Source organism: Halichoeres trimaculatus, unplaced genomic scaffold, assembly GCF_033239565.1.
Source record: "Halichoeres trimaculatus isolate MK-OKI-2021-1 unplaced genomic scaffold, fHalTri1.1 fHalTri1_scaffold_14, whole genome shotgun sequence".
NCBI lineage: Eukaryota > Metazoa > Chordata > Actinopteri > Labriformes > Labridae > Halichoeres > Halichoeres trimaculatus.
Genome location: NW_027437192.1, coordinates 30,686,862 through 30,712,830, shown reverse-complemented (window position 1 = coordinate 30,712,830; position 25,969 = coordinate 30,686,862). Strand labels below are relative to the sequence as shown.

Below are 25,969 nucleotides of genomic sequence, written 5' to 3'. Positions count from 1 at the left end.
GTTGTTCAGATGCCAGGTCAGATCAGTATGTTAAAACAGAGAAGCGGAGGAGAAATACTGATATCTGAGAAGCATTACAGGCTTGATTCGATGTTATTTGGAGTGGCATTTCAGCTGAGGAAACAGATTGTTTACCAAATATCCTCTTTCTCTTCTCTTGCCCCTAAGGCCTCCTGAACATCTTCCCTCTAGTTTTCTCTCCCACTTAGTGAGTCAACAGCCGGCAGCTGGGAGTGGAGGGGGTGTGTGATGAGGGGCTGAGGGTCTTATGTAACAGTAGGTGTCAGGCTGGGATGCTATTAAGATGTTATCTGCTAGGAAAATAACGCCGGCTAAGTTAACACGGTGTCAGAGCTCATGTGATAGTCTGCTGAGGGGATACTTGAGTTTCAAGAGATCACTCCAGCAGAGAGACTTGTGATGGATTTTGTTATGCGTGGCCTGTCGTGAGTGAACGCTGGAAAAAAAAACAGGCTGAAGTGGTTTCATACGCTCAAAAATGGATCTACAGAGGTGTAGGGAGGGGATTGAAAAACGGTTTCTGTTGAGAATTGACAAGAAATGTTTCAGTTCATCAATATCATTAGCTTCCAGGCTTAACGATTCCCTTATCAATGCTTTGCACCAAGCCGGAGCTGCTGGACTTTATGTCAACTAGTCTGCTGCAGCTATCTTAGCTTAGCAGTTAGATGTTTCCCAACCAAAAAATCTGATTCAGGATTTTCAGCTTGAAGTTTTACTGAAGAACTGAACTCACAAAAAATGTACATTACTCTCTCACAGGAGGTTCCTATTCAATACATTCAACATGCTATAAATCTCCTTATTTGCCAAAAACGACATAAATAAAGTAGCGCTAGCTTGATACTAACGTACATGGGAAGTTGCACTTATATCCTGCTGGTTAGCATACATAGGCAGAACTTGGGCTTCAAATTAGAATTTCAACTTTCATCAGAGAGACATATCACAGTTACTCTTTTTGAACAGTATTGAAAACTCCAAACGTCAAAATACTAACAGGTAAATGGAAAAAAAAGTCATATACAGACTAGGGTTGCCAACCGTTTCGTTAAATACAGAATCTTCCTGTATTTCACACCTAAACGTTCCGTCCTGTTTTGAACCAATACGGGACGCGATTTTTCCTGTATTTTCAGTTTGTCTTGAACGCAGCACCACTCTACCTGGATTCAACAGGAGCTCACTTCCGCCCACTGATGGCGGCTGTTGGTTGGTTGATTTTCAGCATGGAATAAGTGTTCATTGTTATTTGTGTGAGAGAAAGACAGAAAAAATCCGAGACCAACATGTCAGTGCCTGTGGCTGCATCTGGTACTCCGCCCCATGCCCCATTGAAAAGCAAAGAGTGCAGAAACACAGACAGGAGTGGGGAAAATTCAAGTGACTGGCTTTTCAGTGTGAGTGAAAGGATTTCAAAGGACACGGTAAAATCTGTCGCTGAGTGCTTTCTGTGGTATTTGGTGGCCTGTTGGACATGCAACAGCATGCGGATGGAGAGCAACATTACCACAACATCAGGACAAACAAATACTGGATGTTCCACTCACAGTTCTTCATGCCTGAAACATCTAAAGATACAGGAATCTTATTCATAACTAATAAAATATGATTAATTTGTAAATTCTAATCCTACTAAAAAATCAACAGAATAAGATTTTAAAAAGGTATAAATTATTTTTAAGCTGCCACAGTGTTTTACTGAATACATTTTCTCAGATTGGTTATTTCTCATCAATCCATCAAGAATACAGACATTTCATTAATACAAAATAAAAAAAAAAGTACACTATTGATAACCATTACGATTCATGATTTTAGAGAAAACAACAAAAGGACAGACACACACCAGAATACATTTTAAAACAATACTTTAAGATTTTTACAATACTTTAAAATTTACACACAAAACTTTAACCACCCCCCCATGCAACCCCAGTGCAGACCATAGACTGTATATAGCATGGCTGTAGTCTCGTTGACGTCACCCGTCTGTTGCTGAAACGGAAAATGAAGCACATCGGCTATATTGGCCATATTGGAAGTGGCAAGGGCTTAGCCTACAGCTATAGGGTGCCGGCCGTCACGTGACCCTCAGCTGTGCCTCTTATTGGGGGAGCTTGCGATCTTAATATCCTCTGAACGGTCGCGTCAAAGTCAAATTCACCCCCCGTACAGTGGGTGCCTGTAGTATAATTAGTGACTTAGACAGGAGACGTTTTTTGAACCAGGCTGTAAATAGGTTAATTTCTGCTTTGAAAACTGCTTTTTTTGGCTTGGTGTGTATGTGACTTCAGGTACTTCCGGACCCAGCCTCAAGTGGACACTTGAGAAACAGCAGATTTTAGCATTTTTAGATTCATGGCTGGCTTCATAACTATGGCAAGGTTCCGAACAACTTAGAAGAATGCTATAACCACTTAGAGACACTAGGTGGCCTACTTCAGTCAAGTATATATTACAAAGCAGTACATCATCATCATTTGATGTGCAATTTTTACTTATTTCTGTAAATTTACACACACAAATACCCAGCTCCGGTGACCAATTACAGATTTATTCACTTATAATCTTAACTTAATGTTGTTGACCCAGAAAACTATTAGTACAAAGAAAATCCACAGGAAGAATTGATAAGGGCATCAATAAAGACCAGAATCAACAAGGGCATTGGCATTTACAGAATCTTATAAATACCCATCCCTTTACAGGGGAGATATTTGGTTGAGGCTGAATTTTTCTTTGTGTTAGCCCAGTTTTATTAAACTATAATAAGGACTTCATCATAAGTTGTACAGTAAGTGGCCAGAGGTTGATTTTCATTCTACATCTAGTTCTTCAGTAGAGAAGAGAAATGAGTGGCTCTGTTGAGTGAAACTGATCAGTGCTGTATCTGTGCTGATCTGAATTGACAGCAGTGTAACATTAGATGTCAGCAATGAGCTTTGTGAATGTGACTTTCTCTCTGTTACCTCTCTCTCAGGTACCCACAGAGGCTGGGCTGCTGTTCAGATGCGCCTCCTGCATGAGCTGGTGTACGCCTCCCGCCGCATGGGCAACCCTGCCTTGTCCGTTCGCCACCTGTCCTTCCTGCTGCAGACGATGCTGGACTTCCTGTCTGATCAAGGTCAGCTCTCCACAAACTCACAGAAGAGTCAGAAACACACTTTCTTTTTCAAGAAAAGCTGGAGGAACTTCCAGCTTCATGCCAGCTTTAGAAGAAAATCAGGAAAGAGCCACCCTGTCCTTTGCTGATTGCAGCACAATACCTTATGTTTAATAGTATGCAGTGCACAACAAAGCCAGTATTTTCTTGGCGGGCGTGAAACCTTGTGCACTGACCAGAAATCCTGTGTAGCCAGGAGATAGAGTTTTTCACTGAAGCAGTGTGAGCCAGACGGTCCACTGGCTGCACAATAGAGGCCAGCGTAATCCCTGGTCAGCTTCAGAGCATGAGAACTGAGGGAGGAGGGAGGGCGAGACGAGGTATGAACACGATGAAATAAGCTCAGAGTGTAAAATATTAAATTTCAGCAAAAAGACGACTGCAGCTGTGTTCAGGAAGCTGCTCATTCATGTGTTCTGAGAACCTGCACTGCTTGAATAATATCACCCTCCACAGCTGACCGGACATCAAAGGCTCTGCAAAGCACCTCCAAATGATGTAATTACTACTGCTGCTGCCCTGTGTTTGCTGCCGTAAAACACTGACCTTGTAAGCAGAGTTCTCAAGCATGTTTCTTTGCTTCAACAGATAACATTTCAAACTTACTCAGTGTTACTTTCTGTGCTAAGAGCGCTGCCTTCTGTAGTTTTGGTATCCTTTGATTGCCTCCCCTTTAGTCTGCGGTGCGATATTAAAGATGTCAGAAAGGTTATTGAGGGTTGTGCTGCTGGAATAAGTCCCCATTGATGTGTCTCGGGGTTTGTGTGTGTGGATGTCAAGCAAGAAATGGAGTTTGACAGGAAAGGTTTTTGAAGGTTCAGATACACTGTCTGCATGTCCACCAAGGTGAACTTGGTGCTGACTGTTCTTCCGTGTTGTTTTCAAAGAGCTTTATCCGGATCAATGCAGGAAACAACGCAGCAGGATGTAAACTTTGCCATCTAAGTTTAAAAAAGGTCAGCTTACAGTAAAAAGTACCACGATAGAAGTGAAAGAAAATAAGAGGGTGGTGTGATGTTGTTGTTTTGGACCAACTTTGATTAAGCACTGTTTTAGCATTTACAACCTGTCGATTATTTTGAAAATTAACCCTTTTACACCTGAGCCTCAAAAGGTCTGCCTGGACCTTTTTGATTATTTCGACTATAAACAGGTCAGGAAATGTCCTGGGACTAAGATAGAGTCATCAGTTCCTCATCATCATTCAAAGATGAAGTGTAAAGGACACCCAGCCTCCAGTTTTTCATCCCTTTGAGCTGGGAGTTCACCAAAAATCAGATCTCACTTCCTCAGAATAGAAAAAGAGTCAATGAGCAGTTGCCTTGACCAGGGAAGCTGTTGCATCACTTGGCACAAAGGGCACTCCTCACTTCTCCGATAAGTAATTTGGTCTATATGTCTTGAGAAGCCAGACTTACCAGAGTAATGCCTTTATTTTGTAGGTCAGCTGAAGAGAGACAGGAAATGTTGGGTAGAAGTGGGGATTGATGAGTGTGAGTTGACATGCTTAAGAGAAAATGGCTGTAGGAGTAAAACCAGTGACTGCCCTAATGACGGTCAGGGCATGGGGTGCAAGCTAAGACCATTATACCCATCAGCCTTTTTATGTGACAGTGTTACAATTTCATTGAGCAGGAGCTTTTTTCCCAAAAGAATGTTCACCTGAAAGTGAGTAAAACACAAGAAAAGACAGAAGGAAACCACATGACCAACTGGAACAAACCACTTCAAGTCAGCATGTCTGCATCATCTTAAAAAATCAGTTTAGTCTTCATCAATGTTATTATCATTAACATCATCTTTGGCACCAGACTTCCAAGTGCAGAGATGTTTACTCTATTGTTATGTTTTTAACCCTAAACAGTTTCCTTTTGCTAAAAACTTGTTAAAAATATATTATGAAACGTATTCTACCCCTTTGAGGATTATCATTATACTACAGGCAGCAGAAATTGTGTTTTGGCCCCTTTCAAAATGGCTCTCATAAAAATCATATACACACATTTTTTTATTTTCAGAAAACTATTGCTAATTTTCGAGAAGTTGTGGTAAGAACAACAGGGTAAAATTACTTTCCCTGTAATGTGACTGTCTGATCCCAATTATCCCTTGAACTGCCTCTCCTTTTAACCTTTTAACTTTCACTTTTTAAAGAGAAAGGATGCGAAATCTTTTCAATTTTTTTACCATGTAAGTACTCCAACTAGTATGCAGCTTTGCAGCGGATATACTGAATGGATTTTTTTTTGTTCTTTTTGGTCTTTATATTGTGTAGATTGGACCATAGGACCATGACAGCCCTATAAACGGTGTTGTTAAGATGGTGCTTCCAAATCATACACCATAACTTTAATCCACCATCCTTAATCTGATTACACATTTTAACTCTAGATTAGCCCATCTGCAGCCAATGACTCAAAATTCCTAAAACGTCTCTTGCAATACAATATGGGCAGTTTGTCCAAGATCTACCATCTGGTATGCCACCTTGAATGTGCAAATATACAGTAGGGTTGTCAAAAGTATTGATACTTAAAAAAGTATTGATACTAAAATGTTGTATCCGGATTGATACTCACTTTCAAAAGTATCGGTACTATTCTTTTAAATATTGGGTTCTTTTTTATTTAATCCTTGTGGTATCCAAAATAGTATCGAGTATCAAATATTTTCCCGAGTATCGGTATTGAGTTGAAAATTTTAGTATCGTGACAACCCTAATAGACAGAGCATCCGGTAGTGTTGGGAAGCAGAACCAAGCCAGACGCTAATCAGCATGTTGATCCTGTCTGTGGATAATTTTAGCACAAAAGCTTCAGTTCAAAATGCCATGTGAAGCATGAAGCATACCTGAGCAGAGGATTCTTCAAGAGCTTTAGCTGACAAGTCGACCAGCTGGCAACAAACCACCCTCACGGATAACAAGACATTATTAAGTCACCTTGGACAGATTGACCCATACAATGCCAAGTGGACTGCAACAAAATGCAGACTAAGGCTTTACAAAGTTGCCTTTCAAGATGCACAAGGCGCCATCAAGAAACACATAGTTTTTTGTTGATATGACCTGTTTAGGGTGTTAAACTCATTGGCTGCCAGCCATTTTCAGAATATTTTGACTGATCTTTCAAGACCCACTAAATATTGTGTTCTATGACCATGTAAACACAAAAACTACCATGACAAGAGTAGACTCTCTTCTTATTCATGGTCCTCTCTTTTCCTGTTTTTGATCTAAAAAACTGAGAAAAGGAACTTCTTTAGGTAGCACTCATCTCAGAAGGCCCGTTTGATGATCCTCGCCATGATCTCCATCGTCTTTTCGTACAATTGTGAAACTCTTTCTCTCGGACTACCGTGACTCATTCTCTATACAAGTGTCAGCTGTCTGAACTTTTTCAGCTTGCAACGTCTTTCAATGTCTCTGTCATCTCACATCTTCTTCTTTTTCTTATATCTATACTGATGATTCATGAGAGCACTGCTGCCACCTACAGTAGTTAGTGAGCCTGATATTGATAGAAAATATCAGGCTTCCAATATCCCCCTGTTCAAAAACATAAATGACGTCTATGGATGTTTTTGGCAGCTGATGTGTTCACTGACACATAAAATGCATGTATGTTTCCTTCTTTCTTGACCCTGTTTGCCCAGGTAAAATGAAACATGATTAATATAAATTAAAATGAATCATATTTAATTGTGATTAATGAAAATTAATCACATTTTTATCCATTGTTTAACCCTTTACAGTAGCACTATTTTATAAAAGCACTGTCAAACATGGAGCTGGTACTTTGCTATCCTTCAATTGACAAAGAAAAGAGCAGGCTTTGGAAACAGGTCCTTTGAAAAGTAGTGCTATAATCAAAAGGTATGACTGACACTTTTAAGAAAAGAAAAAAGTTAGACTGCAAAGGGCTTTTCTTAATCAATGAAATAGTTTCATCATGATCCAAGCATCTGACTGCTCCTTTCCAGATAAAAGATGAGAAAAAGGAGACGTTTGAACAGCAGTGTGGAGGTTGGTGTACCAACTGCTGCAGATGGGGTCAGATCCACCATGTTGTACCATGTTATTTACAATATGAGTGACAACCTTATTAATGAGCCAAAGGTGAGACGAACACCACATGAAGTCGGTCCATCTGAGCCTTTTCCTTCCAGTTTATTGAATCTGTGAGAAAAGTAAGAAAGCAAACTGATTCTTCATGATTCTTGATCTGGATGGGCTGAAGCCTTCTGTGGCTGTGGGAATTTTTTCAAGTTTAAGGCAATTATACCACCAGAAACAAAATATTCTACACCAGTTTCAGCAGTTTTAATTTATCAACACAACAAAACAGAAAAATCATGTCTTATTAAGTTGTTCTTTGTCTGAAGTTTGCTTAATTAGTTTCATTCAATTAGAGTGGTTCATACGCTTAACTAACGTCTGCATGCCAAAGCTGTGTGGGGCCCTATCTTCTTTTTGGAACAGCTAAGTTTTGGGGAAAGCTTTGATAACATCCCTCTCACACCAACATCAGTGGATAGATTCATGAATGAAAACATTTTCTGATATAAACCAGTTTTATCACGGTTTACCCAGGCTGCTATTATTCCCTGTTTATTATAATGTCCTTATTTATTTATTGTTTATAGATTCAAAGGGAAAGCATGTTTAATTTGTGGATTGGTAGAGATGTTGTTTCTGCCTGTCCACACTGAAACAGCTCTGGAGTTTTCAGGCTCAAATTAGATCATAAACATTTACAAACGTCTCAGTTTAACAGGTTTCTCATTGTTGGAGTTGTGTGGGTGCTGGGCGTAGACTCATAAAGAGTTAGCAGTCATAAAACAGGAAATATACTCGTCCAGGGAGTACAACTCATACTTCATTGTAGTTGATAGCTGAAACACACCATCACTGATGATTTGTTCTTGGTTTGGAGGGACTATGAGCCTTGTTTGTTTCTCAGCCCTAACTTTATGACCTCTGACTTGTGAGGTAAATGATGGTTATTTTTGTACACTGATATCTTTTAGCGTAAAGGAAGTTTTAGGCAGTAAGTGGACTTTTTGGAGGGAAACACTGAACCAGGGGCAGGGACATGGTCAGCCAGCCTCATGGATAAACGTGGTTCAATTCCCAGAAGTGCTGGAGCTCAGGTAGTTGAAAAAGTCAAAGCTTGTTCTGATAGAAAGGTGTGAGACCACACAGTGTACTGTAGTTTTCCACATTTGGGACTGGAGAGCTCCTGTGCTCCACCAGAACGGCCTTCAACAGACACTTTAGCAATGTTTGATTGATTGATTGATTGATTGAAAATGTTTATTTTGACAATTGAAAAAAAAAAAAAAAACGAAGAAAAACAAATTCCTCAGACAGGTCGTAATTGAGATGATGGTTTATGGGATGTACAAGTTGGATCTTCAAAGGTCACACTGTGTGGCTTACAGGACATACGGACTCTGCTGCTCGGGTCTTGGTGTCACATACAACCAGGCCTGAGAATCATTTGAATTTTATACCAATACCAATACCTTCACTTCAATACCAGCTCCTGAATAATCCTTATATATATGTACTTGATACCAATTTTATAATATGGATAATAACAAAAAGAAACTTAGTGTACACATTATGGTACAAAGCTTGAGTTTAATTTTTTCACTTTGAGCATTTTTCTAACATTAAAAATGAATAATTACCAGTGCAAAAGAACAGTTGCAAACAGGTGACAGGGTGGTATTTACCGAGTACACCCTAAATTTGTTCATAACTATTAATGAACTTTCTTTTGTCGATTCTTGTTTTGTCTTTTTTTAATGTCAAATATCAACCTTCCTTCTTTATTTGGGCTTGGGGCCGACAACAGTGACTTATTAAAAAGACAAGCATAAGTGTGATTCATTTGCATGCAGCAGTCACCTGCTCTGGCTGCAGCTTGGAGGGACTGCTGCTAGTGAAGAGGACTTGTCCACCTGTATGACTGTTTTGGAAAGGGGAGAGGCTCAGCACATCAGCACCTTTTGAAAAAAGTTGCTAGAGGGGTCTGAGAAGTTGTTAAATATAGCGACAGAGTTGCTAAGTTGGCAACACTGCCCTGCATGTCACAACCACAAAGTTACAGCCAATCACCGGGACATTATCAGAGGCCGGTCACATGAATTCTCTCTGGGTGCTGAAACTTCGCACTGAAAGAGGAGGTACTGTAGAAACATTCCTAACCATGCCATAAAAGAACCAAATTTCAGTACCAGCCCTCGATACAACAGCACACCTTTGGTAGTCAAGCTGAGTCCATGTCTCGTCAGGTCATAGTGATTGTGGTCTTTAAGTCATGAAGGGGGCGCCCGCAACAAAGTCATAGCATGTTAGCCAAAACACTGTGTTTGCTACTACTGCATACAGACATTAAGACATTTACACAAGAGGCTGGGATTTTCAACCAATGACATTAACCACTCTTTATAACTGAGACAAGGCCAGAGTTCATGTGTCAAGCCAGATCTATGTGCTACAGAATGCTTAAAGGTGGCTCTGGAAAAGTTTAACATCAGTTATACTTTAAATGTGCGTTTCAAGACTGATCCTGACAAATTTACCTCGTTTTGACTTTGGAGCATCACATTCTTCAGCTACTCAGTTGGTAACGGTCCTCAGCTTTTTTTGTTTATTTTTTTTCTCACCAGTGTCAAATAGCAGGAGGGCACATTGAATTAAGTTTAGGTTTATTTTTCCTTTTGGGTTGAAAGGCAGCATGTGTAAATAATGTCTTTAAAACGATAAGTACATGACATCCCCCTTAGCCCTTCCCTGTGCATCTGTCCTCCTTCCCGGCCTCCTCCCTGGGCTTGAGAAAGCCAGTGGAGTGGGGGTCTTTGTAACTTTTCGCTTTCTTTCGCGTATTATACAAAGTGATTTGACACCAATGAAAAACATGATTTTCATTTGAGGAGATAAGACACTTTCTTTGTGTTAGCATCAGTGTTTAAAACGTATGTGTTTGCATTATCGGAGATGGGGGCAAAGATTGTCCTACAAGACTCCTTCAACCCTCCCTGTGATAAATCAATCATTTTCACTTTGAGTCAAATTTTGCAGAAGTATGAAGCCCATTCCCGAACACTGAGAACTTACACAGCTTTACAACCATAAAATCAGCTACAAACCTCCAAAGTGGGGCTGATTTTTTTTTAAGCTTGAGCTACAGTGCCTCATTCTAAGACAGCAGCAGAGAGAGTAAACTAAGAGCTGGATGGTGGAAGAACAGAAAGTTTAGTGCATCATTTCATCCTTGCAGGATTAGTTTTGGTGCATCATCCGACAATGATTCAATGTTCCTCACAGATTGTCCTTCACACAAACCCGTCTCACTCTTTCTTACTTCTCATGCAATTTAACTTTGCACAGTTTTGAAATCATACCGTCTGCTTTTTGAGTTGTGTTAATCTATTCTGACAAAGTGGGAGCGTTGAAAGGGCAAAGTATAGTAGACACTGTCTGAGCACTGGGGCCCACTTGTTACTGTCAAACTGATTTGCATGTCACTGGCAATAGTTTTATTCATAAATACATGTTCAGTCATGTCAGCAACTCTAAAGTGCAGTGAGAGCCAGAAAAGGGAAACAGCACAGGGGCGTGGTAGATGAAGGCAGAATCAGGTGGTGAAAAGATCAACTAACGGACTTTAACCCTTCTCAACCCTCAACAATGTGGTGTCTGCTCAGTTTACAGAAACAATGATTCACCCTCCCCTTAGTCTTTGTTATTCTTCTTGATGGTTGTCACTTGGAGATCATCTTTTTTGAGCATTAAAAGCTTCACTTTTTCTCCCTTGGTTTGATAAAACTCTCTTTTCACATCTTGCTCCAGGCGATGGTCTAACCTATGTGTTTTGCTGTATTTGTTTGGGCACGGAGTTTGGCAAAAGCAGCATTGAAACAAGTGGTAAGCCTTTCTTCTCCAAGGATAACCCCCATCATTTATCATCCAACAACCCTGAGGGCAGATGTATTTCTGAATATTTACTGGATGCTTTCAGCTGTAGGGTGTAGCCCCTGGTATTGTGTACTGTTGTTGAATGTCAAGCAGTCCTGTACTTGGCTTTGAAGAGTGATGTATTGATTTAGTTTATTTTTCTTACTCACTCAATGACGCATCAAGCTGACCTCGATGAACTGGACCTGACAAAAACATATTTTGCCTCCGGCGTACATCACCACCACGGGCACGGCGTATAGGAATGAGAATATCATATTCAGCTGTAAGATTCTAAATTAAGATACTCCATCGTTCACCCCTTCTGTGGATGGATGGTGACCTTTGAGGACCAAAATTTGCGGTGATGCTTTACAAGTACAATCCTTCATTTGTCATGGTGTCCTAAACCTGGATGCATTGCAACTTCTTATCAAGAAACTACAAGTCCGACCTCATGACCATTGGGACAGAGTCCAATTCAGGATTTCATTCTCATGATCAATTACTCGGCTCTGTCTTCCTCACCTCACAGCAGCCACCTTGGTGTTTTTGACAGCAATCTTTCCTTTCACCATTACACTACCCAGGTCACTAAAACGGCCTCCTTCCACCTCCATCCATGTCTCTCCTCTGCCGCCAAAACACTCATCCATGCATTTGTCACACCCCCAGACTACTGCTATAGCATCCCTTACCACTCATGCTTCAAAGTCTTCCATAAACTGCAGTACATCCAGAGCTCTGCTGCATGCCTCCACCACCAGCCCCCTCCTACCTCACTGACCTCCACCACCATCACAATCCTTCCTGTAACCTGCATCCCCAAACACACCTCCATCCACCTCACAGAACCAAGCCCTGAAACCGGTCGGACAGAGCCTTCCCTAAGCTGCCTGACCCAATCGATATTCAAAGCTTTCTTTTTAAGTCAGCATTTAGTGTCAGATTGCACATTTTTTTTGTTTGATTATGTGTCAGTTTGTCAAAGCTCCTTGTTTAGCATTGATTTTAACAATAGCACAGTGTCTTTGTGTTTTGAAAAGAGATCCATAAATAAAATATATTATCATTGGAATAATTATTCATCAAAAGCTTCTGTCAGTTCAAATTATTTTGCCCAAAAAACAGTCTTTTTCTTCTTCTTCTTCTTCTTCTTCTTCTTCTTCTTCTTCTTCTTCTTCTTCTTCTTCTTCTTCTTCATCTTCTTCTTCTTCTTCTTCTTCTTCTTCTTCACCAACTGATGCCATTCATGTGACTACTCACTAAATATGCAAGATGGCAGCCTCCATAAAAGGGGACCCACTCATATGTAAATATAAAAGGCTCATTTTAATTAAACAATGCTTAATTATGCCAAATGCTGCTAAATTCTACATGCAGTCAGCAACCCACATATGCTTTAGCTTGCGCCTAGCTGCCCACTGATGTGGAGGTTTGTCTACAAGAGGGAAATGGTAATTAGCTCTGGATTTTATTACCTGCATCAAAAAGACTTCATAGGATGAACTAAAAACCCAATCTGTGAACCTGTGCCTTTTTGAGCCCTGGCATTAAATACAGTCTGTCACAAATAAGGGTCAGTGTACCCAGTGTACCCAGTGTACTGCATCTATGCATGTCATACAAATTATAAACAAATATTTCACAATGGGATTCCAGTCTGAGCCATCTAACATCCTCTAGGCCTCATTTCTGTTTCAAGAGAGACACAGTTTTGTAAGACACAGTTGTTCCAATCAAATTCAAAGCTCTTCTTCTGACTTACAAAACATTAACAAGAAAGGCTCCTGCCTATCTGGTGTTCATCTTCCAGGTCTACACTCCCTCTGGTCCACTTTGCGCTTGTGAAAGACGCCTGGTGCTCCCAGCCCAGCACGGCTCCAAATCTCTAGCCAGACTCTTCTCTGTTGTTCCCAAATGGTGGAATGAATTACCTAACTCTATACGATCCACACAGTCGCTTTCTACTTTAAGAGATGTCTGAAAACTCATCTGTTCAGGGAACACTTAGGCCCTTAATCTGAGCCTTCTCTTCTTTGTCTTCAGGGGTAGAATGAGTCAGAAGGTTTCAGACCAGCTCTTAGTCAATATTTAGCTCTGATCATTGAATGTTGTTGAAGGTTGAATCATATTGTAGCAGTGATTAATTGCAGTTAGTTATTGACACAAACTACATTGGAACCCCCCGGACAAACAAACAAACAAAAATGAATGAATAGATAAATAAATAATTATATTCTTCTAGCACTTAATGGCAGCACCTACAGCCAAATAACTTGTAGCACTTTGTCAAACTAACTAAGGTTTTCCCTTCTGTCTAAATTCTTACTTGTGTTGTACGTCGCTTTAGACAAAAGCTTTTTTTTTCCAGCTATAGCTAACAAATTACTCATTAAGACCACCATGGTGCGAGCTAACGCTAGCGTACTCTTACACCAAGAGGAAACCTCTATTCTGAGAATATGAACCCTCAGCATAAACTGCAGTTCACCCTGTGTCCACTTGAGGTTGACAGCAGGAACATGAGAAACCAAACGCAACTGAAACAAAAAAGCTGATCCTAACAGCCTTGAACCCCCACTCACTATTCCTTCACTCCTTCTAAAACATTTAACAGGAAAAGAATCAACATTTAAACAGAAAGGACTTCTCGATCAAACACCCACTGTTCAGCTCTCTGTCCCGGAGTGGCCCCTGAAGAGACAGCTGCTGTGAACACTCAGACGAACAGGGAAGAGAGTCATGACAAATATGTCATCAATCATGAAAGCTTTGAGCCAGGAGGACAACTCCGCGATCATCATTCATCTTGGGGTACTTTGTACCAGGCTTCTTCCTCTCGATCTTTCCTCCCTTCATCCAGATCTATCTCACTTAGTGCCCATCTTTATTTCTCCTTTTCCCTCTCTCTGTTCCTGCACTCTGACTGAACTCCTTTCATTTAGTTTTTTTCTTTCACTCCCATCAATTGGTTGGGTATTTACATGATTGTGGTTCCTTTTGTGCACATTAACATGTATTTGGCTCCTGAAAAGTTAATTTACCAGTCGAACATCACAGACTCCTCAGGTAGACACAGCCTCCCACAGAGCAGCATGTCCATGTGAAGCAGGAACTTATGGTTTAATCACTCTTTTGTTTGTCTCCTTGTGTTTTCTTTTACTGCTCCAAATTAAGTCTCACCACAGGGGCCATCTTTGTCAGCAGAGTCTTTACATGCACCCCATTTTTGGCATCAAATAACTTCTTAATGGCACTGGGAAGAGATTCAGTGTTTTGTTGATTCTGGTGGCTGCTTTGGATGAAATTCACAATGTTTTCTTAGATTAAGACTGCATTTCCCATGAGCACCATCACCCTCTGTTGTAAAGATGGAGCTCTTTCCAAAGTGTAATTTTAAAGGAATACTGATCTTCTTGTGAGCACTACTTTTGTTTTGCATCTTCTTGTACACTGTTAAAATTTTGCTGGCAGCAAGGAATTACCTGTAAAATGACTTACAATGACTGTACGTTTATTTATAGTCTGGTTACTGGGTTTTTGTCCCCAACTATCCTTTGCTGTCTACAGTAAGTTACTGTAGATATTATGGTAAAACACTGTTATCACTTACAATGTATTTAATTCAATTAGCTCTTCACAGGATGCAGAGTGATGACGTAATGGATTGATCTGTAACCACATGAAATAATCAGCTGATGTATGTTTCTAGATGTATACTCTAGGACTACTCTTTGGTCCTCATATTGTCCTGGCATAAACATTGATTTCTGTCGATTTAGCTCTTTAATCCAGCACAGCTCGGGTTGTAGAGTTTCTGCTTCTAAAATAATATCATAGTCGTCCTCAGGCGCTGCCTTTAATGATCTTGTGCTGTGGGATCATGACCAGTGCGTGTAGGGATTGTGACCTCAAAGCCCTGCAGTCAGTAAAGTGCTGCTATGTGGTCAAGGAACAGCAAAGATATTAAAGTGAACTTGCATTAAATCTGTTTGTTTTAGCCAAAGCTATGCTACAACATATACCCTAACTATGCTTAAGTCCTTCATTATAGATTCCCAGTTTACTCCGACAAATTCCCATGAAAGGTTTCTGACTCCCCTAAAAAATCCAGAAATTTTGCAACCCTAATTCCTTACCAGGATGTTTTTCTTGTTTGCTTTTGCTAAATTTGCAATACGTTACCAAAACTGTACTCAAAGTTATCTTGTAGACATTGTATCATTTTTACTTATTTATGGTCTAAAGTTAAGTGTTTTTGTTTTTTTTTGCTTCTTTTTAAAAGTTTTTAGTTCAGCTTCTGCCCTTGTATATTAAAAGGGTATCCTTTTAACTTGTATAATCTAAGTCATTAAATATAAGCTAGCCTATACCAAGTATACAGCTCTTTTTTAAAGATGCTATGAGGAGGATCTGTTTTAATTTCACTCCCCGCCACCTTGTGGCCGGGAGTCTCCACACACTGTCGTAAATGACCTTTTAGTGAGGCAAATATTTGTTTTGGAATTAATTGGAAATCGGATCAAAACAAATTTTCTTTGTTCAAGACAACTTTTTACTGAATAGAACGCCCTTAGGTAAGGTATTTACCAGCATAGTTACGTAGCCCTTTTGTTTGAAACTTGACATCAAGCAAATGTTGTAGCAGCCGGCTATATGTTAGCAACATAAGCAGCCCGGTGAGCCGTCGTGACAACACGCATTCAGTTTGTTTGTAGTTTAGTAGCTGTTTATATTTAGCTCAGCTGACAGCTCGGTGCTCTAAGACATGTCTGTAATGTGTAACGTTAGTGAATCCTGGTTATGTCCTGCCTGTCATCTACCAATCAGAGCTAACATAACCTCACTCTTCATTTTATTGATAGACTCTCAAGTTTGAACAGACCACTGCAGAATAACTGCTGACTGTGGGTTGGAACCAACATTAGCATAAACTGTTTAGCCCAGTGGTGCAGCCTGAACTAAAGGCTCATTAGCTTTTAGCCTGTGTTCTATCTCTCTCCTGCTTATCTTTCTGCTGCTCTTCTGTCCTTTTTTTGTCTGACAGTTAGGCTCTAGTGTCCACCATCACTACAAAATTAATCACAGAAATCATTTTCAGCAGAGAACAGCACAGATCTCTATGTTTTATCTCTTCTTACTACTAAACTTCATCAGCTGGCGTAGTGTTGTCATAGAGACCTAGTTGTGCTGTAAATCAATCTGGTCCTGGTTGACCCGATCTGGAAGCTAAGAAGTAATCTGCAATAATGGCGCTGATAATCTCATTAGCTGAGGAAAATTTGCTTACATGCAGGAGGCCAACTTGACAACTGATCTTATGAAAACTCAGTAAGGGGAAGCTCTGGGCTTCTCTTTGCTTCAGTTGGTGTGTCAGCCATGTTTGAGCACAGTCATTAGTTTCAGTCTCAGTGTGTTACAAACTGAGTCTCATCAGTTGGGATTGAAGCTGGAGCCTGAAGTGGAAAATGCACTTTAACAGAAGTTTGATTGTCACCTGGAGAACCCAGAAATGCTCGTTGCGTTTGTTTTCCACAACTTTAGGGTTATTACATGAACAGCATGAGATACATTTCATAACAGATTGTTTTTTCTGTTAATTGTAAAACCACAGACAAACAGCAGCTGAAAGACAGCCTCTACTTTATTGGTTAAAATGGAGATTCAGAAGCTTTAACATTTTTTATGAAACTTACAAGAAAAATCCCCAGTAACCTCCAGCTGAAAAGAAAATCTTGAAACAAGACTTTCGCAGCGGCCTCCTGTAAAGGGGTATGGATTTGTATGCAATCAGTGCAGCTAAATGTCTGTTTCTGCTGGATGAACAGTCTGGAAACTTGCAGAGCCAAAGAAAATTGTATGGCTGGGTGAGCAGCAATGTTCCCACAAAAGCTATTGATGGTACAATAAAACCTGGAATTGTGCTTGAAGGCTGGGCTGATACTGCTGAGAGAGAAACCTCTCAGGTCATTAAGGTTGGCTTAATTTACACCTCACCCTCAGATGAAATGTCAACAGTGGAAATGCTCTCTGATTATCCTGGTTTAGAGGGAATGGAGCTTTGTCATGTCATAATTGTTGCTACTTGCATTCTGGGTAGTTTTCTGCTCACATGGTTTTGTTGCTATTTGCTGTTTGTCTGTTTACAGAAAAGAAGGAGGTCACTCAGAGTCTGGAGAACTACACCTCCAAGTGTCCAGGTGGAATGGAGGTCATCACCCTGCCCGATGGACTGAAGCTCCCCCCTGTGCCCTTCACAAAGCTCCCCATCGTCAGGTAAGGCTGGCCACACAATTCTGAGACAGAGTCAGGGCTTGATTTCACCACCCCAGTGACCAGAGAGATGTGACGTAATTTAAGGCCTGTCGCAACTAATCAATTGTTGAACTTATTCCCACGTTGAGTGACCAGGTGTGGGGCTGCTTTGTGTGGGACTGCACAGCATTTAAATCACTTTTTCCACGGCCCGCATTTGATCGGCTTCTGCTCTCCAAAGAGCAGCAGTCTCCTTTCTGAAACAATGATTTTCCTCTAATAGCTGAAAGAGGGCTATCAGCATTACATTTGTCCGCTGTCAGTCATTATAAAGGTACATGTGGCATCTGGAGGTCATTGACCTGTCACCTGCATCCTCCTTACCTCCAACCACTGACATGAAAAACAAAGATCAGAACAAGTGCAGGGCAAATCACAGCATGTGTTTTGGGAACTTGGTCCAGTGAGCATGGAAGTTAGTATGATGTAAAGCAACATACGTCAAGAAGTAGCTTGCACATTAAGTCAAAATGTCATCCCTCATGCCTTTTTGGCTTTATTACGCACAGATTAGTCGACCTTTAAGAGCTGAGAACATGCACTGAACGTAAAAAAATAGCCGTTATTCTATATGTATCCAATAACAATATTTCACAAGCTCTGAGAAACTTCAGGTTTCTTTTTTTGACTTTTTTCAAGCAGATTTTTTAAACAGTTTTTATGAGTATTATAGAAACACATTTCTTTGTCTTTTGAATCCAAAAAATTCCATTAAAAGGAGAAAAACAAAAAAAAAAAAAAAAAGTGCATACTGTGTGCAACCAAATCAAATTGCTGTTGTTCATATAATTGTAAGCTTGGTCTCAATAGAAATATTAACGTTTCAGGGTTAGATGAACATTATTTAAGAAAATATCCTTTGTTTCAGTGTTGTGGTAACATGCCCCACATTGTTCCACATTGTCCTGCAACCCACTCCTCTTCCCACATGTGACTTGTAACAGGGTGTCCGCGGGGTCTTAAAAAGTATTAAAAGTTGATAAATCACTTGTGGGAAAATTAAGGCCTTTAAAAAGTATTAAAAAATCTTAATCTTAATGTTATGAGGTATTGAATTTAATTGGTATTCAAGCTTTGACTCCAAACGTATCCATGAATATTTTTTTACCTCCTTGCGACTGTTACAAACTAACCTGACACGCCAGACCGACGGTTCTATATATCCGCCACAGAAATAGTCCACCTGTTTCGAAAATGATTTCAGGGTCTGTACCTTTAGAAATAACCACACCTGGTGATTGGACGATCATTCTGCTCGTCACACTCATCACAGACCAGTGTGAGGATCTAGAAAAAGCTTTATCATCTCAAAATATTTCTTTCTAGATCATAAGAGTTTCTCAAGCCTCCTGAGAAAATTCCTCAGACTTTTGATGACCTGGGATCTTGGATTCTTACGATTTAGAGAAAGCTTCACCTTATCTCAGTTGTTTTGGAACAAATTTTCATTGTTCAAATCACCTTTTTACTGGATACAACGCGATGAGATAAGGTATTTACCAATACAGTTATGCAGCGCTGTTGTTTAAGACCTGTAAACAAGCAAAGTTGTATTTTTTGTGAGGCGTGGGCTATACGTAGCGCTAGCAGCCCAACATACCCCGTAGGCTAATGTGACATCAAACTCAGTTGGTACAGTAGTTTAGTAGCCGTCTGTATGTAACGCTAATAGAAAGCATAACACAATCTCAAGCACAATGCACACTAAATTGTGGGAATAGGAATGTCAACCTGCCTTTAGTTTCATTTATTCTTTCAAGCTTTATTCCTTCTCAGCTTACCTCATTTAGGTTAAAATGCAAACTACAACTGTCAAAGATCGATTGCCAACAGCAGCTTAAATTCACAATAAGGTCTTTAGATTTTTTGAAAGGTTTTTAAAAAAGTCTTAAAAAGGTATTGAATTTAACCTCAGGATTTCTTCATATACCCTGTGTAAGCACCTGGTCCCCTTATTCTATCGCCAGGGATGGGGAGTCGGTACAACTATTTCACCGCTTTGTGAGCTGGAATCATAATTGACAAACATGTTTAACCCTAAAATACTAACTGTACCATATCTGATACACGAGTTTTAAAGACCTCTATCTCATCAACGTGGTACATAGTTTCCTTAAAAAAGTGTTAAAAAACAAAAAACAAAAAACCTACAGGCAGCTGAAGTTGTGTTTTTCGCTTTTCAAAATGTCTGCTCTCATAAATTCATCTACACATTTTTTTTCGGAAAAACATTACTATTTTCAAGAACATGCAGTATGAATAACATTTACATTTTTAAAACAAGTATTTACTGTTGTGAAGGAATGCATGTTGACCTAAAACTGATGTTCTTGTGTTTAAAATACATGGGCCACACGTGACCGTCAAACAGGCTGGTAGGGGTCTTGCCCTGTGCAGTCCCCAGAGCACCTCCTGTTTTGCATTCTTCATACAGGATGGGAATAAAATAAAAACTTCAGTAAAAAGCTCAAAAAACGCCAGTGGGTCAAATGTAGTACAAAAAACGTGTCATAAACAAAATGAAATTGCAGTATTTCTGTGGATTTTGTTCAAAGGATTAATAAACATCTGGGTATTTTCTGGGTATTTTTTGGTGGGTCAGGATTTCCAGAACCTGGCGGGGGCAGAGCTTTCTCTGTTGCCACTCCTAACCTCTCCACTTTCAAAAAATTTCACCAAAACCCATCTTTAAAAAAATACTTTTAATGTTTTTTTCCTTTGAATGCACTTTGTTTTTCTTGTTTTGCTTCTCTTTAATTCATGTTTTGTTATTGTGTGTGATTCTATATGACATTTTTATCCACTGTAAAGTGTCTTTGAGTGTCCAGAAAACTGTTTCATAAATAAAATCTATTATTTTTATTATGATTATTGTTATTTACAGGGTTGACACATTACCTGCCTAGAGATATGAAGTGCACTCAGTCTGTAGACTTAAGTCCTGTGGAGCTGTTTTGGGATGACTTGGGCAGTAAACCTACAAATGTCCATCATTTAAAGGAAATTCTTCTAAAATGAAGCTGGGAAGGAATCTCTGAATAAAATTTGATTTTCAGTGAAAAAAACAATGCCAGGAGTGTGTCTACCTGTAAGATCTGACAGAGGTGGATAGTTCAATGAGTCCAAGGTTTAGAACACATTTTGTTTTATAAATTGATTCCATGGTAGTTGTTTCTTTTTCTTCTTCTTTTTTTTCTTCTTCTTCTACTTTTTTCTTCTTTTGTTTCTTCTTCTTGTTCTTCTTTTTGTTCTTCTTTTTCTTCTTCTTTTTCTTCTTCTTCTTTTGCTTCTTTTTCTTCTTCGTCATCTTCTTCTTCTTTCTCTCCCTCTTCTTCCTCTGCTTCTTCTTCTTCCTTTCTTCTTCTTCTTTTTATTCTTTGTAGTCTTCTTCTTCTTTTTCCCCTTTCTCTTCTTCGTCTTCTTCTTTTTCTTCTTCTTCTTGTATTTCTTTTTTGTCTTCTTCTTCTTCTTAATATTATTATTACTATATATCTATATATAAATGTTGTGGACTTAAATCAGTCAGAATAAAAACATTAGCTGGTTAAAAAGGAAACCATGAACCATATTTGATATCATATGTGGTACTGGGTGTGGTTTCTAGTTTCCAGTTTGAAATCACTCGAGGTAGAAATATTGAGGTAAAAAAGTTCATTTGATAAAATGCGAAAAGTTTTTGTTAAAGTGAGGGAAACTGCTTTCTTACTTTTAAAATAATTAAATTATTTACAGAGTGACTCTCAAAGACAGATCTGCCTCAAGGCAAGACAAACAAGACCCTGGAGATGACAGCTATCGCTTCTGTTACACTTTAATTCACCACATTGGAATATTTCCACAGTGAAACCAAGTGTTGCAACATATACCAGTAATTTTTGACTGAAATGCCTATGTACTCGCTCCAGTAGATTTCTGCAGAGTTTCTCTTTTTCTTATAAAAATAATTAGGCAGAATGTAAGCATATATATGGTGAATTAAGTGAGCTTCTGTGGAAAAAACAAAATGCTGCAGAGCTCAAAGCAAATCACCAATTCAGCAGCTCAGACTTTCTTTGATTTTTTTCCTGTCTGGAGTCTTTTGATGGCACAGCACTGTGTCACAATTTCTGGTACTGAAATGATATTAAACTTGAGCCTCATTAATGTAACTGTTGTCCCTCTTTCTGTGATTCTAAAACCAGATCAGTCAAGCTCCTCAACCTGCCCGTCAGCCTGCGTCCTCACAAAGTGAAAGGCCTGCTGGGACAGAACATGTCCACCGCCAGCCCCTTCATCTACTCACCAATCATCATGCACAACAGAGGGGAGGAGCGCTGTAAGAAGATCGGTAAGACATGAGACGATGCTCTGCCTTCTTTAACCCACCTCCCAGGTTTATTTAACTGGCTCTGGTGAAGGATGAGTGATGGAGAATCTTTAAGAGATGTGACTTTAAAAAATGTTTAAATCATAATCATCATATCAGGATCCTGCTCACCAACTCAAGCTTAAGCATTAAGACAGTAAAGTAAACTTATTGAAGATAATTTTTTTCCATTTAGAATTCATTTTTCTTGCACTTCTTACACGCTGTGGAAACCCATTCAAATGAACACCTCTCTTTGTCTGATTTGATTAGTTCTTGGTTCACTGATTTATTCACTGACTGTAACAGGAAATGGTGGGAATAAATATATTCTTGATGAATTAACCTTTCATTTGCAGCCTTAACTATTAGACATTCCTCTTTCTAAACTCTGCACTTTGTAGTAATTTCAACCTGGGCTTTTGTCAGACAGACAGCTCGGTTATCAGCGTGTCTGGCTGATATCTCCACATGGATGAAGGAACGCCACCTTCAGCTAAATCTGCCAAACTGAGCTCATTGTCTCTCCAGTGTGTCCCTTGGTCCAACCACAGATCAGTGTCTTGCTTCATTCCTATTAACTTGTGCCACAAACTGCTTGAAATCTGGGTGTCATGATTGATGACAAGCTGACCTTTAGGGTATATGTGGTCTGGATTGCTCGATCTTGTGGATATGCCCTCTGTAACATCAGAAGGATCAGACCCTACCTAACACAGCAGGCCACACAGCTTCTTAAACAGACCCTTGTGACTACTGCAACTCTCCTCTAGCAGGCCTCCCTGTGTCTCCATTGAAACCTCTGCAGATGATCCAGAAAGCAGCAGCACTAGCGATGGGTATCTTTCACATTTAAACCGATACGGTAACAATGCCGGGTACCTGGCAATCAGTACCAGTACTCAATGTTACCAATTTTTGCTACTTTTTTTTTACGTGGCAAAAATATTGATTTGTTTGATTATAAAATGTATATTTATTTCAATTTAATACTTTTTTTTTTCAATATAAAACCTTGCAATGCTGTGCTTATGTTCAGGATGGAAAATCATCTACTCCTCCACTCCTTACCAATCACAAGGATGCATTAAGGTACCTAAACATAATAACTTTTGATTTTATGTGAATTGATACCCAGTACTTTTGACAGAATTCGGTCGGTACCCATAAAAATACCTAGTTCGATACTTGTCCGTAAGCAGCATGTCTGGTCTTTAACCAGCCCAAAACAACGTGGAACACTGCTGTTGATTTCTATTCATTGACTTCCAGTAGCAGCTCCAATATGCAAAACTCTCCCTCTGGCTTACAAAACATTGAAAAGAACGGCTCCTGTCTACCTGGGGTCCCTCATCCAGGTCTACACTCCTTGTGGCCCACTACGCTCTGGTGCTCCCAGCCCAGAGTGGCTCTGAATCTCTAGCCAGACTCTTCTCCTCTGTTGTTCCCTAGATGGTGGAATGAGTTACCAAACTATATGATCCATAGAGTCCCTTTCTACTTTAAGAGATGTCTGAAGACTCACCTGTTCAGGGAACATTTAGGGCGCGGTCACACTGGCCATCCAAACCATGCCGTGCCTAAGCATGATTGCCCCCCCGGCAGTGCTGTTCCCCAGCTGGAGAGTACGGCCAATGGTCGCACTACCCCAATATGAACCGGGTACCAGGTATCACACACGCCCACGGCCCGTCTACGTCATCGTGAAGCGTCTGTTGACATGAAGTGTGATCTCATCAGAGTCAGCACAATGAGACACAGCACTGTTACAACTTTAGAGACTTTTGGACTTCTGGTAAGTTGTTTTGGCCTGACACAGCCCTCTAACACCCCACTCTTTTTGAAATGATTGTCGAGATATGCGCTTGCGGAGTTCATACATCATGCATGAAGTGAACCTTGCTGAAGCCCACCTCTCTGGAGCGTGCCAAAGCGGAGAAGTAAATCGTGCTCAAGCTAGGCATCATTGCGGTCACACTGGCCATTCGAAACCTGCTTTACGGCTGAAGTGTGCTTAAGCACGGCATGGTTTGCCAGTGTGACGGCGTCCTTAGACCCTGAGTCTGACCCTTCTCCTCTTTGTCTTCAGGAGTAGAATGAGTCAGAAGGTCTCAGACTCAGCTCTTAGTGAATTTTCAGCATTAATTACTAAATGTTGTTGAAGGTTGAATTATATTGTAGCAGCTATTAATTGGGGTTAGTTATAGACACAATGTACATTGGAAACAAAACTAACAAAAAACTAAACAAATAAAAGAAAAAACAACCCCCCCCCCAAAAAAAATAAAATAAAAAAAATAAAAATAAAAAAACAACTTGGTGGCTGCGGAAGCTTCTTTTCAGACCTCAGGAAGCTGAAAATCTTCCTCCAAAGCCTTAGTATTTGTTCTGATTACACTAAAACCCTTACTAGGAGCGGTGTAAAATTATTCCATAATATGTTAAACAAGTGGCCAGTCTCGGTGTACAAAACCATTCATACGAGAGATGAAGGCAGAGAATGAATAACAAGTGATTTTTATTAGACAGCAGCGTCTGCTCCCTGGGGCTTCTCTTTTCGTTGATCCACATTTAGATGTAGGAAGTCAGATATTCCTCTGGTGCAGTCTGGTTTTATGGAGCTTTGGAGATTAATTCAAACATGCTTCTCTGTTGCAGTCCACTGTCCTCTGGAGAGCTCGCGCCAAGTATGCAGGAACAGTAGACGACAAGTCTCTGAAGCATGGTTTCTACATGCAAACACAATGACCACATGCAGTTCTGTGCTCTACAACACCAGCTTCAACTTCATTTACCTGTTTAGTGCCCGCACACGGCTTTGAGTTTTCAGTGTCTTTTTTTAGAGAAAAAAAAAATTGGACTTGAATCAGTGAAAAGTAATCTTCAGAGACTTTCTTCAGGGTGCCATTTTTCATCAATGCGTGCTACAGTAATTCAACAGATGAGCTCCAACTCATGATTTTGTCTGATGGGGAAACTAATCCCACAATATTCTGTGCTGGTAATTTCTCTGTGTGAATGGGTTAAGTTTTTTTTTGTCATTTAAGCCCCTTCAAATCCAGTTATAGCAGTAAATAATGGGGGTTTAATGAGTCAGCTCACGATATGATATAAAATATGGGGCTTATGATACAAAATCCTCATGATAGGACACAACTTTTATTCACAATATCACAAAAAAAGATTTACACTAAAAATAACAGCAGCCTTTTTCCTGGTGTATGTCTGTTCACCACTTCCTCAAAGAACTGTATCTCTTATCTGACTGATATCTGGCATCATTATTTTTAGAATAGGGGGTAATATTATGAATTAAGATACAACCACTGTATTACAACACAACACAACAAATAGAGCAGTTTGCCCATCCTGATGAAAATTACACCCATCCATAAGAGCTCTTCCACCAACAGGACATACTGGGTGAATACATTGAACACACCCTTCCTAACACTGTGTGTGTTTATGAGAAGCTGACAGCTCTCAGCCGATCAGTCGAAGACAAACGCTGGCCACGTTTACATGCAGTCAATATTGGGGTTAAAGTCAATACTCTGGTTTCTTAAAACATTCAGAATAGCCCGTTGACATGCATGAGTACAACGTTTTTCCTGTTTACATGGTACCCTGATCAAAAGAGCAATGAACGGGCAATATCTCGTCGCACTGAGAGCGTCAGTTTTTTTGTTTATGCAGCTAGTAAATGATATGCAGTTAAAGATTTATTAAATATTTGAAAAAGTTGTGTTTCTCCAAATATTGTGGCGTTACCAGGCTTAAATTTTAGGGTTAGAATTTTTTCTTTGCTAAATATGTATTTCATCAACAAGACAAAAAAAGTCTTAATTATTGCTTTTCACCTTCACAAATACTGACAGAAAAGTTATTCTATAGATGTGTAGGTTTTTTGTGTAGGTGTAGCTTAACCTAAGATGTATGTGTGTGTATATATATATATATATATATATATATATATATATATATATATATATATATATATATATATATACATATATATATATATATATAGAGTAGTGCTGTCAGGCAATTAAAAAAAATAATCTAATTAATTACAGGATTTGTAATTAATTAATCTAATTAATCGCATTTTAATTTCATATCTGCTTAAGGTCCCAAAATAAAAAATTTGAAT

General features: G+C 39.6%; 1 protein-coding gene across 2 annotated transcripts in view; it reads left to right on the top strand.

Annotated features, from left to right (window-relative positions):
• The window catches only part of trappc9 (trafficking protein particle complex subunit 9), a 354,132-nt gene that overhangs the window by 27,571 nt on the left and 300,592 nt on the right, over positions 1-25,969 (top strand). For both annotated transcript variants that reach the window (XM_074687443.1, XM_074687442.1), the window contains 3 exons: positions 3,005-3,148; positions 17,306-17,432; positions 21,653-21,798. In XM_074687443.1, coding sequence (XP_074543544.1) covers positions 3,005-3,148; positions 17,306-17,432; positions 21,653-21,798 — 417 coding nt within the window. The remainder of the gene's footprint in view (positions 1-3,004; positions 3,149-17,305; positions 17,433-21,652; positions 21,799-25,969) is intronic.